This window comes from Xyrauchen texanus, chromosome 44 (genome assembly GCF_025860055.1).
Source record: "Xyrauchen texanus isolate HMW12.3.18 chromosome 44, RBS_HiC_50CHRs, whole genome shotgun sequence".
Taxonomy (NCBI): domain Eukaryota; kingdom Metazoa; phylum Chordata; class Actinopteri; order Cypriniformes; family Catostomidae; genus Xyrauchen; species Xyrauchen texanus.
The window spans coordinates 557,774-571,500 of NC_068319.1; the positions used below are offsets into that span (position 1 = coordinate 557,774).

Here is a 13,727-nt window from a genome sequence, read left to right on the forward strand (position 1 = left end):
AGGGGTTTAATGCGCAGTATAGTATAGTTTAATATAGTTGTTATATAGATGAAAAGGCATGATGAGTCTTGTGTTTAACGGTTGTCTATGGTAATAAAATGGTCTATGGTAATTTTACTATAGTAACACCATAGCTACATTTTGGTACGTGTCGGTTTTCAAACCATGGCCTTTCCCGCCAAAATGGGTTACGTGGTTACGGCAGGTTTACTAGTGAAATCGGTTGGTACGTAAAGACAATATTTATATTTTATTTACTTAGCATGGTTAATTATGTGATAACTATTGGAGCTGCATGGTATAGCTCGACTCGGCCCACTTTGTGGGGGTTTTCTACCTGGTAAAGTTTTTTAGTACCACCTCGGTCGAGGTTCCAAGCAAGCCGAGCCGATGCAGATCACTGATTGGTCAGAGTAAATCGTCACTAGCAGCGTCACTGGGTTTGCGACACGTGACATCAATCTGCTAGGTTTAAAGTTAGCAACAGCGATGGCAGTATCATTTGTCCACGCAACTTTCAAATTGTAAAAAGAAACGGCTGTGCGCAAAACCACGCCGTGGTCAATAAACGAGGTTCACTTGCTAGCGATGAGTGAAACGATAAAATCTTTCAGGAAGTGTCTCAGCTGTTGTCTGCACACGGATACCACCGGACCGACCAACAGTGCAGGGAAAAGTTAAACAAAACTTAAGTGACGACAGAACCATCAAGGAAATGTGGAAGTGGTTGGACCAAATGGACGCTCTCTAGACCGGTGAGCAATGGGAGGGAGAGTGTGCTGGACTCGGCCGCGGCGTTGTTGGAGTCTACGATGGAGGATGGTACGATTTGTTACGCTAACTCGATATTCTGCTCTATATAAGATTCACTTTATTTAGTTGAGCAGCTACTGGAAACTTCTAAAACAACCAATTTAACTGTTACACTTGGGTAAAATCACCATCAACAACTGCTTTATGCAGCACAATGAGCTAACAGCTAACAGCCGTGTTATTGTTTATTGTTTTGTGTCGTGACTCCAGGTGTGATAGTCAGCGTCAATACTCGCTGAGACTATGAAACTATGGTTCTTATCACCAATAAAAGCGGGAGGACCGTTGCCAGGGGCGGGGGAGACCCCTTCTGTTCCCAGAGAACGTGGCGGGGCGTTCCGTCCGCCAGGGGCTGGAGGACTGCTTCCGATCCACCCGGAGAGGCGCAGCTGTCGTCCGTTAGAGGGTGGAGGAGTGGCCGAGGACCAAGCTACGGCATATCGGAGAACTGGCGAGTAAGAGTTTTTTTTCTCTCAATTTCACAGTGTTTTTTGGGGGGGTACTACACTGTTACAGGAAGTACCCCCCCATTTTTATTATTTCTGTTTCCCTCCCCTTGTCCCCTCCATCGTCCAGGTAGACAGGGATGACCTGCCGGCAGCCGGGCCGAAAGGCACGCCACTCCCCCAGGGAAAGGGGGGGATGTACGTCATGCCGGGGGTTCCCCTGCCTGAGAGAACGAGGGAGGAATGTGACAGGACGGAGGGCGGGGCCGTGATCATACACACCCAGTCCCTTTATCGAGACGGATAAAGGCCGACTGTGGAAAATCGTGCGGGAGAGATCGTTTACGGACATGTCCGTCATGTGTTTGTCTTTTGTTTCAGTTTTATATTAAAATATTATTTATATTGCCAAGCCGGTTCTCGCCTCATCTTTTCCATCGAACTGCGTTACAATGTTAAAATTAGTTATTGCACTAAAACGTAAACATGAACTAACAATTGTGTGCTGTAAAAATATATTGTTCATTGTTAGTTCATGATTATTAATGCATTAACTAACGTTAACGGATGGAACCTTATTGTAAGCGTTACCGTTTTCATACGCAATGGATCAATCGTAAGACTTGCGACACTTTTTTTTGTAATATAAACTCCCTGTCGTTCGGTCCGATGTTGGAAAAGCACTTTTAGTGTATATACTCGGTTTACTAAGGAAGGTTGTTCTGGTTTAGCTAGTTAAATAGCTTGGACAACTCTCCCTACATGTGATCTAAAAGTATCTGCAATCAGTCCTGATTTAATAAGTGAGAAAGAAGAAAGCTGGAGAGACTCCGAGCAATCGGAGATTCAGAGCCGTTGATCTTCAGTCACATTAAAGAGCATGTGAGAGGGATTGTTCAGGTCCAGCTGGAGCTCATTATTATTGTGTATGTTCTCTGCAGTGAGGCAGGACACATGTGTGTTTATGTGAGCGTGTGCTGCACTGCTGACGTGCCAAACAGGAAGTGCACGAGTGCCCACCGCCTGACCAACTCTCACACTTTCACTTCATTTAGAAATCTCTATAGACGTGCCTTAAATACATCCAAATGAACGGTCATCATTTACTCACCCTCATATAGTTCCAAACCTGTATGTCTGTCTTTCATCTGTCGAACACAAAAGGGAGATTTTAGACAATGTTCAAGCAGCTCTTTTTCAATAAAACGGGAAGAGGGAAACGAATACCATAAAAGTCTTCTGAAGTCACGATATCTTAGTGAGAGGAACAGACGATTTCCATCGACTATTTAAACTGTAATTACACGCCTCAGCGGTCATGCCTCATTTGCACATAAGCAATCGTATGAATTCAGAGGACATATAGTTAAACCGCACTATTATGTCTCTAATTTATTACTATATTACAGCTTCCTTTTCTGTTAATCCTTTAAGATCTGAAGGTGTTTTATAGATTTACTGTTTCAGTGGCATACCCAAAATTACAGGCTTAACAAAACTCTAAAAATAATAATAATAATAAATAAAAAACAAGGAGGGTCAAGTGTTTGGTATCATTGTAACTTTGCAGAAAGATTTAATGATGTAGATTATGACACATTCTGAGACTCTCAGCCTAAAAAACACAGCTGAAAAATCACACACAAAAAAAACGTTACTTTTTTACATATTTTACGTTATATATATCTCTGGGTGTACATCAGGTGGTTTCGAAAAACTTTTGTTTCATTTCCAATCATGTCGACTGTATCTGAGAAAGATTTTGTGTTGATTCGAGAAATCAATCAAAAGTTCCAACATTACAAATATAATGTATCATAGTGTCCAAAAACATCTCCAAACAAATAAAAGATAATAATTGTACATAAGAACTAATTACACATGCAAACACAACAATGACTAAAGGTTTGCATAGCATGCAGACATGATTTTAGTCATGAGATTTCACAGAATGAGTTTCATTCTGTGTCATTTGAGTCATCATTGAGTCTGTGTCGTGTATTTGGCGCCATCTCCTGGTGGTCATATGTAACATTGTGCTTCATGTGGATTATCTAATGATCTATACATCTGATTATCTTGTGTGTGGACTCGATTGAAAGATAATCACAGACTCTAAATAATCATATGTGATATTTTATGTTCCGCAGATTTTTCTTGAAGTTACAAGTCAAAACGCGGCATATAAGCGACACCAACATACTTGTCAAAGTCATATATTTAGCTGTTACTCGCTATATTTCAGTCTGTGAGTAAAACAAATATTCTGGTTGTATTTTACTCTTTAAGAGCTTTCCAACAACATATGACACATGAATATTTGATGAGTTTGATGTTTTTACTGATTACAATAATATGTACCGTTTTGGTCATAATGTTACATGCATTGGAGCTTCTAATCTTTCTAACGAAACCGATTTTGTGTTGCTCAAGATTGTCGTCACTAATATTTTAACGATTATTTCTTTTTCTCGTGGGTCAATCCGAGCTTAACGGGTTAAAGCATAATTTTCTGTAAAGCTGCTTTGATATGATGTGTGCTATACAAATAAAAATGTCTTGACTTAAAATACATTTTTGCAAACATTCTGCTAAACATCTCCTTTGTGTTGCACAGAAAGGAAGTCAAACAGGTTTCGAATTAAATGTAAAATAATTTCAGTTTTGGATGAAATATTCCTTTGTTTTGTCTCCAATGTTATTTGCCATTAACTGTCCCTTTAATTGTATCATTAACTCCGTCCAGCATTTGAGCATGACCGTTTGTGTTGCAAAATATTTACAAAAAATGTAATAATAAATAAATAAGAATGGAGAAAGATTATGTGCCTCAGTGCGTTTGTAAAAAAAGAAACTCGTGAAACTCTACGAATCTCTCCAGACAGAAGCTGATCTCATCTCAAGGCGTTTGCAGACGTGGTCACAAGTATTTATTTACAGATTACATTCAAAAATACAGACATTACAGGTGTGACATCATCATACACACAGCGCTACTGACCGTGAGGTCAGTGAAACAATGTTGATTAGCACGAGTTTAAACGGGAAACTCTTGTTTTAGAGCAGTGTTTGATTGACAGGTGAGTGGGTGGTGCTTTGATTGACAGGTTAGCGATGTGTCACATCGGGACACAACGTGATGAGGTCACAGGCGTTTCTGACCGCTGAATGCGGCTGGAAAAGACACATATTTACACCTGTATTTAGTAGAGTAAAAATATACATTTTCATCTTCATTTGAACAATCCCGATATTGATTCCAACAATCCAGAGATCGATCTTTGAGTTTTGCTTTGAAGTCTACGTTTAGTTGTGTTTATTATTATAATACGTGTTTAATAAATAGCAATTGATCTGCTTAGTTGGGCTCTGTTGTGAATGATTTTGTATGCAAGCAAAATAATTTAAACTGAAATGCAAAAAAAATATTTTTGTCTTTTTTTCTCCAGTAAAAATATCTAAAATTCCTTAAAACATGAAGTCTTGTTTTCAGAGAAATCAGACAAAATGTAGTAACGATTATGCTTAAAACAACGTGCTATGACCTTGTACAACGTGTGATCTAATTTCCGTGAGAGCGCAATTTCCGTGCCAACGCAAAGTGCAAGTGGGCATTGGTGGGAGTGTTTGCGAAGTGGGCATTGGTGGGAGTGTTTGCGCTATCTGTGGGTGTATGCGTGCAAACTGTGGGTGTATTGTATGTTAATGTATTTGCTAATTTCCTGAGAAATAGTTCATTGCACTGAGACGTGTCAGAAGCAGCTCTGTTCTCAGCACCAAGTCTAAACTCAGTTCCTGCATTTCCAGTTTGGAGATTTCACCAGCAGATGGTGATAAAGTTCACGTCCAAACTCTGAAAATACATCAAATTATGTCTGTGACAATTATGAAACAAATATGAATGAGATTTGTGTTAAAAACTATCTTTAGGTCATGGTTTATTTTTCAGTAGTATTTACAATTGTTTATATGATTTCATTTGTATTGGTGTTTTTCCACCTGTTGTCATAGTGATTTTTAAGTCAATGCTAAAGAGGCTGATGAAAGTTGGAGAGGGTAAAATGTTTGGATTTGTTGTGACTTAATTGACCACTTCATTATATTTTCATTTTGAATAAAGTGTCCTTTGAATTTAGAAATAATTTTGGTAAAATTTTTTCGTGTTTCAATAAATTTATTCAATTTAAAAACCATTTAAAACCGGTGAAGTGCGTCCTGATACAATCACTGTTAACACTAGCCATGATTTCTATATCAGCAGATGAAAATGAATAATAATACTTACATTCTCAATGATTTAATGGAGTGTAAATCCATATCCTGACGTGAACCACACTTTTCATGCGTTAAAAAGGAGCGCGTCACTGTAATAGAAATATGCCTGACATTCAACAAGGACGCAGTTAATGCACAAAAAGTCCATATTTGTATTCATCTAGTTCATTGCATACAGTCCATTTACACGTCCAGCTCCTCATGAATGTGCTGACTTTGTTTATATCGCTGGTGCTTGACAGGAAATGGACTATAGTGGTGGAGCCAAACCTCCAAATTAAATAGCACTTGACCCCGCCCATTAGTGCATTGTGCACGTACACTTTCGCCAAACCCACTTGCGCCTAGACTTACACGGAAATACCAAAACTTCATGACCATGCCCATTGACTTATAACTCAGCACTCTTAAAATACGGCCTAAAATGTCTCGTCATTTTACTTCTCAAGTATTGTTACAGGAAAACAAGACAAAATTAAATCTGCAAGCAGTGATTAACCTGGTACACGTTGGGGCTGCTGTGCCAGGGGAATTTTTTTGTGCATTTGTTAGCACTTAAATGTCGTTAAGAGTGTATCACAGTGTAAATCATGTCATTTCCTGTTGCCAGTAGGTGGCGCTATGACTATAACTGAATATTGGCATATAGAAGTGTTCAGGCCGGGACGATTATCAAACATGTGAAGTTTGAGGCAGATTGGACATTGTATGTATGAGTTATAACAACTTCCTGTTTCATGGCGAAACATCAAATTTGTCAGACCGTCACGGACACACCGTGCTGTGAAAACTCAAAAGCTTCGCAATGTAGCATCGCCAAGACCTTTAGATTAGAACCACCAAATATGAAGTAGATCTGATGAAAGCCCTAGGAGGAGTTCATTAAAGTACGAGGCCTGGAAATGGCAAAAACTGAGCACATATTGAAAAGAAACATCATAATGGCTGACTTCCTGTTGGGTTTGGGCATGGGTTCCAAGAGGCTTTTTTGTAGGCACTGACATGTTACACATGTGTACTGATTTTCGCACATGTAGGTGAAACGTAGCGTAAAGCACACATCTTTGAAAGTTTGTAGGTGGCGCTATCGAGCCATTTTGCCACACCAAATTCTGAAACCCATATCAGATGTACATTTTCGCCACTTCTGATGCGTGTGCAAATTTTCGTGATTTGGAATTGAATCAAACTGAGAAGTCGATACCCAGTCCTAGTATACAGGTCGGTCTACATGTGATTGGATCAGCTGAAATGCATCTTAATACTAGGTGTGATTTCGTGATTTTCATGATCGCACTAAGTACTTTTACCCATCCTCATTGTTTATGTTTGTGTATCTCCTTAAACCTTGTCACTCAAACGGTGGTCATGACTTTAAGTGATCCCGTTCGGAATCTCAGGATCTTCTTCTTGAGCGCATGCGAGGCTTTGATCTTGACGAAGGCTTTGGGCTGCAGCGTGCTTTCGGGCAGGTTGGGTGTCGAGGGTGGGGCCAGCTGTGGTGGGAGCTGCTGCGGCCATACTAACCCACCGTTCTCATCTGTGTCACTGGACAGCGAGATCGACCCGGGCGACTCTGCCTCGCTCAGACTAGACTCGGATTCGCCGGCGCGTGGCGGGTACTCGGCGCGGACGTGAGGCTGAGGATGGTGCTGCGAGAGACAGGGAGGTGGGGTGGGGCGAGGTTTACGGGAGCGTCTGATTGGTTGTTCAGGCGGTGGCTCCGCCTCATCTTGACTCAACTCCAATGTGGAGCGCCAGCGCCGGTGACCCGAGCCGCCTTGTGCTCTGTGTGGTTTGGGCTGTGCATTACGCTCTGCGTCCCGCTCGACTGTGTTATATTTACGTTCTGTGACTCCTCTCTGTCCCAGCAGGCTGTTTTCTGATTGGGCACGGCAGGCTTTGCGGCCTGGTTTCTTTGGTGCGATTTTCTCCTCTGTGAAGCGACACTTCTTCAGCGCGACTCTCTGCTTTGCAAGCGCCTTCTCGGGCGAGTACGCGCCACAAGTGGCTTTAGGGGCGACATGCGTCCGGTGCGTTGCTGCTCTGGCTTGAGCACGACAGGGTTGTGCAGGGATATACTGGGCGTTTACCAGCCTATCAGAGGACGGCGATTGGGCGTGATGGTAGCTGTGAAACTTTTGTGCAGATTCTGCTTCACTGTTACTGGGGTCCAAAGCGCCACAAGGAAAATCCAGAGAGGTGGAGCGAATCCCAGCCAGCACAGACCTGGAATACCGGACTGAATGCTGCTCTTCGTCCAGGCTGTGGCAAGCCCACGCACATCTCTCCGGACTTGGCGAGGACTTGTGGTGTTCTGGGCTGTAGGGAGGGTCTTTATGACACAGACTGCTCTGCCTGACAACACCTCTGCTCTCAGGTCCAAGACTCGTGCGTGGCTTATTGGGTCTGAGAGGAAGTGAGCGCCTTTGGATCAATCCTATGATGTACGTTTCCACGCGCTGTGCCTGTCTATAGTCCTCTGCCGTCGGTTCCTCTTCTATGCCCTCACTGGTCTGCCACGGCCACAACTCGTATTCGCTGATGCCCTCTAGTGGGGGGTATGGTGCAGAGAGAGAACGAGGAACCATTGCATGAACGCAACCATTCTGGACCACCTCACGATTGCCAACAATCACATCACCTAGAAATAGAGCCAAAATGACATTTAGATGCTAATCATGAGAATAGCTTCAACATACAGTTATAACATACATAGCAAACCCTGTTAAAAGGCATGTTTCAGGGTCAGTACAAGTTAGTCTCATTCAGCAGCATTTTTTTTGGCAAAATGTTGATTACTACAATAAATCATTTCAACTCGTCCCTTGTGGGTTACAGTGAGACACTTACAATGGAAGTGAATGGGACCAATCCGTATACTTTAAAATGATAGCCACAAGACATAAACAATATGTGTGTGCTGACATGATTTAAGTGTGATAAAATTAGGAATGTACCAGCGTTACAGCATTTACCAGATTACAGTGTTTACTGGCTGTGGCGATGGGTGTGTGACCGAGCGAGGTCTATGGAGAGAGAGGACGAGAGAGGAATAATGGTAAGGATTGACACCTGTGGGAAATGATCTCTAACAGCTGTTTTTGTCTGTGTGTAGTTGGCTGTGGCAAATTTCATCTCTAGAAATGGGGGAGGGGGGTGAGTAAGTGACAGGCCGGATGGTGCCCAAGCATGAGTTGGGCAATGGGGATATGTGGCGATCGGGATGTGGCCGAGCGACGTCTGTGGAGAGAGAGGAAGAATGGTAAGGATTGACACCTGTGGGAAATTATCTCTAACAGCTGTTTGTGTCTGGGTGTAGTTGGCTGTGGCGAATTTCATCTCTAGAAATGGGGTGGGGGGTGGAGTAAGTGACAGGTCAGATGGTGCCCAAGCATGAGTTGGGCAATGGGGATATGTGGCGATCGGGATGTGGCCGAGCGACCTCTGTGGAGAGAGAGGCTGAGAGAGGAAGAATGGTAAGGATTGACACCTGTGTGTGCATTCCTGTATATTGTAAAATAAAGTTAATTTGGATCGCCGTACCCCGCTTCCTCCTTCATAAGAGAGTAAATGATCTGTCACACTGGTGTTATACCATCATGACAACAAAGTTGTAATATTGGATATATTGAACTTTACACAAATAAGGTTAGTAAGCAATTTTATCACACTAAAATCATGTTAAAATGTAAAATGTGTCTTGTACATTTACATTTACATTTATGCATTTGGCAGACGCTTTTATCCAAAGCGACTTACAGTGCACTTATTACAGGGACAATCCCCCTGGAGCAACCTGGAGTTAAGTGCCTTGCTCAAGGACACAACAGTGGCATCTTGGTGGTGCTGGGGCTTGAACCCCCGACCTTCTGGTCAGTAACCCTGAGCCTCAACCACTGAGCCACCACTGTCTTGTAGCTTGTGTGTATTTCAGTGTTTTTGAACTGGCCCCATTCACTTCTGTTACTTACTATCATTATTTTGTGGTAATCAGCATTATGTCACTGATGCTGCCGATTGAGCTTAACTTGTATTGAAGCCAGAACAATCCTTTAAGAAGAGCAGCATATAATATTTTGGAAGCTGGTTCCCATTACGGGATGCCACTTTTTTACCATACTGGTGTGGACTTTTTAACTAGCAACTTCAACCAGCTTAAGTTTTGCTTAAAGTGGGTATGTCACAAATGATGTCACTTATGTTGAACTCAAAACATTCCTTTAACGTTTTCTGTCTAATTTTATTTTAACATTTTGTCCTCATGTTGTTCTGAACCAGTATGACATACGTTCTTCTGCAGATCACAAAATGAGACATTGGTCATTCACTTTCATTGCATCTTCTCCATACTATGCAAGTGAATGGTGACTGAGGCTGTCATTCTGCTAAACACCTCCTTTTGTTTTCCACAGTCATATGGGTTTGGAACAACACAAGGCTGAGTAAATAATGACAACATTGTAATTTTTGGGTAAACTATCCCTTTAACCAGCAAGCACAATCAGCTTCAATGGAACGATCATGCTGGTCAAGCATCTAAACCAGTCTGGAGCAGCACAGAAATTCATGCTGGACTAAGTTGGTCTTTCCAACAGGATAGATGGTCCAACACAACAAGCTCTTATTCATGTGTAGTCTTTCATTCCATCAGTATCACAGACATGTGTACTCACACTGAAGTCTTAAAGGTCTTATGACTTGCTCAGAGCACTCTGTGTGTGTGTGTGTGTGAGAGAGAGAGAGAGAGAGAGAGAGAGAGATAGAGTGAGTGAGAGAGAGAGGGTGTGTGTGTGAGTGAGTGTGTGTGTGTGAAAGAAAGAGAGAGTGAGAGAGAGTGTGTGTGTGTGAAAGAGAGAGAGAGTGAGAGAGAGAGTGTGTGTGTGTGTGTGTGAAAGAAAGAGAGAGTGAGAGTGTGTGTGAGAGTGAGAGAGAGTGTGTGTGTGTGTGTGTGTGAGTGAGAGAGTGTGTGAGAGTGAGAGAGAGTGTGTGTGTGAGAGAGAGAGAGAGAGAGAGTGAGTGAGAGAGATAGAGTGAGTGAGAGATAGAGTGTGTGAGAGAGAGAGAGAGTGAGTGAGAGATAGAGTGAGTGAGTGAGAGTGTGTGTGTGTGAGAGAGAGAGAGTGAGTGAGAGAGAGATAGAGTGAGTGAGTGAGAGAGAGTGTGTGTGTGTGTGAGAGAGAGAGAGTGAGTGAGAGAGAGATAGAGTGAGTGAGTGAGAGTGTGTGTGTGAGAGAGAGAGAGATAGAGTGAGTGAGTGAGAGATAGAGTGTGTGAGAGAGAGAGAGAGTGAGTGAGTGAGAGAGAGTGTGTGTGTGTGAGAGAGAGAATTTGAATTTTTACAAACTTTTATTACAAAAAAATTCAGAGTACACTTAAATTACAAAAAAACAAAAAATAAAAAATAAAATAATAAAATAAATAAAATTAAGCACAAAAACAAATCATAAGCGTGTGAAAACCAAATTACCTTCAAATACACAACACAAAGCCTCATTGTGACACCAAATATTTTCAAAAGTGAGAAGATCGTCCACATGTTTGTAGTAGTTAAAATCAATCAGAACTCTTGCTTGTAACAGATGTAAAAACACAGTAGCTACATTCTGCTCTACATCCCGCTCAACTTTCTTCTTTCTACTTAAATAAATGGCCAGTTTCGCTTGGCCTAAAACAAAGTTGAACAACTGGCATACATTTCTCCTTTTCATCACATATTTAAAACCAAAAATAAATAAAACAGTAGAAAACATTTCGTTACAACTCTGAAAAATATTTTGTAAAGACAAAAATAAAGGCACTAATCTGACACAGTTCACAAAAGCATGAAAGATGGTTTCTCTCTCAGTGCAGAAAGGACAAGCATCACCAACCTCAGGGTTTAAAACTGAAATAAAAGCATTGACAGCGACAGCGCCATGAAGGATTCGCCATTGCAGATCACATGTTTTTTTGTGTAACGGTGGTTTATAAAGTGCTCTCCACTCAGGTTTACTGTCATCACACAATTTAAAAAAGTCACGCCATGGAGTATCAACTTTCTTATTTAACATCCTTTTGTTGAAATTTAAAACACAATATTTGTACAAAACTTTTCCAGTGCTTAAAAAGAAGTCTCTACACAAGGATTCAACAGTTTTTAAAAAAACCCAGAGAATTCCTCCAGGTTCAGAGAAAGCAGCAAGCAAGGGAAAGAGTCCTCAGGGTTTGGAGTGCAGACATCATTGCTATAGTCCATCAGTAAAGCTCTTTCTGAGTCTTTCAGAGCCGTCTGCCATTTCATTAAAAGCTGTGCTACTACACGGGTTGATCTGATGCCTAAACGTTCAGCCGTTACCGCCTCATTCTGGAAATCAGCTCCTGATATTTCCAGTAGTCGGCCCAGAGTAGTGATCTTACTGCCAATAAGTGTCCTGTTCAGTCCCGGGAACAGACCATCGGCAGACACATCCAGTCGTGCACCACGAACCAACGGCTCCTCCAGAAGCCAATGAAGGGACTCTGAACTCTCCACCTTCTCAACAATAAAAAGACTCCAAACCTTAAAAATGTTCTTATAAAAGACTGGAAGACCAGAAGTGTTCAATTTTACAGGGTCCATTAAAAACAGAGTTTTGTCCAGTCCCAGACGCTCAAGATGATTTAAAATCACATACGCAACTGCACACCATTTAAAATCAACTGAACCCATTAAAAGTCTTTGTACAAACTGCAACCTAAAAGTTGCTACTCTGCTTTGTAGATGTATTAAACCTTGTCCACCCTCCTCCTTAGGCAAGAAGAGCACACTCTGTGGGACCCAATGTAGCTTATCCCAAAAGAAATCCACTAAAATCGCCTGGACTTTAGCTAGCAGATGCGCGGGAGGGTCAACACATGCCAGCCTGTGCCATAAAGAGGAAGCAATTAGGTTATTTATGATTAAAATGCGTCCTCTGAATGACATCTTCGGTGTTAAACATCTCCATCTGTCCAGACGACCTTTGACTTTATCAATGACTCCTTCCCAATTTTTTTGAACTATCTGATCGTCACCCAGATACACACCTAAATATTTAAAACCGGATTTCCCCCACACTAAACCTTGGGGAAGTTCTGGTTTCCCACCTGTCCATTTACCTAAAAGCAAGGTTTCACTTTTATTCCAGTTTACACTTGCAGAGGATAAACTTTTAAAATCTTTAAGTAAACTTGTTAAAACCTTTATGTCACTTTGCTTGCTAATCATGACTATGACATCATCTGCGTATGCTGACAGTACAAGATTGCTTTCACAGTTCGGCAAGTGTAAACCTTGGATTTTACCCCTTATCTGCTGTAAGAGTGGCTCAATTGCTAAGGAGTAGAGCATACCAGACAAAGAGCACCCCTGCCTGATACCTCTGAGAGCTTTAAAAGGAGCACATAAACCACCGTTCACTTTTAAAATACTCTCAACGCCACTATAAAGAACTTTAATAAGGTTAATAAAATTTTGACTAAAACCAAAAGCCTCTAAAACTCTCCACAAATAACAATGTTCAACCCGGTCAAAAGCTTTCTCTTGATCTAAAGAGATAAAACCACAGTCTAAATTCAGCATCTTGGAGACTTCTAAAACATCACGAATCAAAGAAATATTATCAAATATAGACCTGCCAGGAACACAGTAGGTCTGGTCAGGATGAATGACACCATCCATCACTCCTGCCAATCTGTTAGCCAGGGTTTTTGAGAGCAGCTTGTAATCGGTGCAGAGCAGTGAAACGGGCCGCCAGCACTTGATGTCAGTGAGGTCACCTTTTTTGGGCAAGAGGGTTAAAACTGCTCTGCGGCAGCTCTGTGGCAGCTGGCCATCAGCCAAGCTCTCGTTTAACACCTCGAGCAGGTCCTCACTTATTTCTGACCAGAACGACTTATAAAAGTCAACTGGTAGACCGTCGATGCCTGACACCTTCCCGGACTCCATTCCTTGGAGGGCCTTATGCAGTTCCCCCATACTCAAAGCACCAGAGATCTTGCCATTGGCTTCCTCTGATACCTGGGGTAAGTCATCTAAGAAAACACTTTCACCCATGTATCCTGCCCCAACTTCACTCTTGTAGAAGCTCTCATAGAAACCCACTGCTCTCTTACGAATCTCCGCAGGGTCAGTCAATAAACTTCCAGAGTCGGATCGTAGAGCATGGATGGCTCTGCTTTGACCATTCTTCT

At 41.9% G+C, this 13,727-nt stretch overlaps 1 protein-coding gene across 1 annotated transcript in view; it reads right to left on the reverse strand.

Annotated features, from left to right (window-relative positions):
• Positions 1 to 2,909: 2,909 nt before the first annotated feature.
• Positions 2,910 to 13,727, reverse strand: part of LOC127636448 (dapper homolog 3-like) — a 32,914-nt gene continuing 22,096 nt past the window's right edge. The window contains exon 3 of the mRNA XM_052116925.1: positions 2,910 to 8,178. Within this exon, the coding sequence (XP_051972885.1) occupies positions 6,890 to 8,178 (1,289 nt within the window). The 3' untranslated portion in view covers positions 2,910 to 6,889. The remainder of the gene's footprint in view (positions 8,179 to 13,727) is intronic.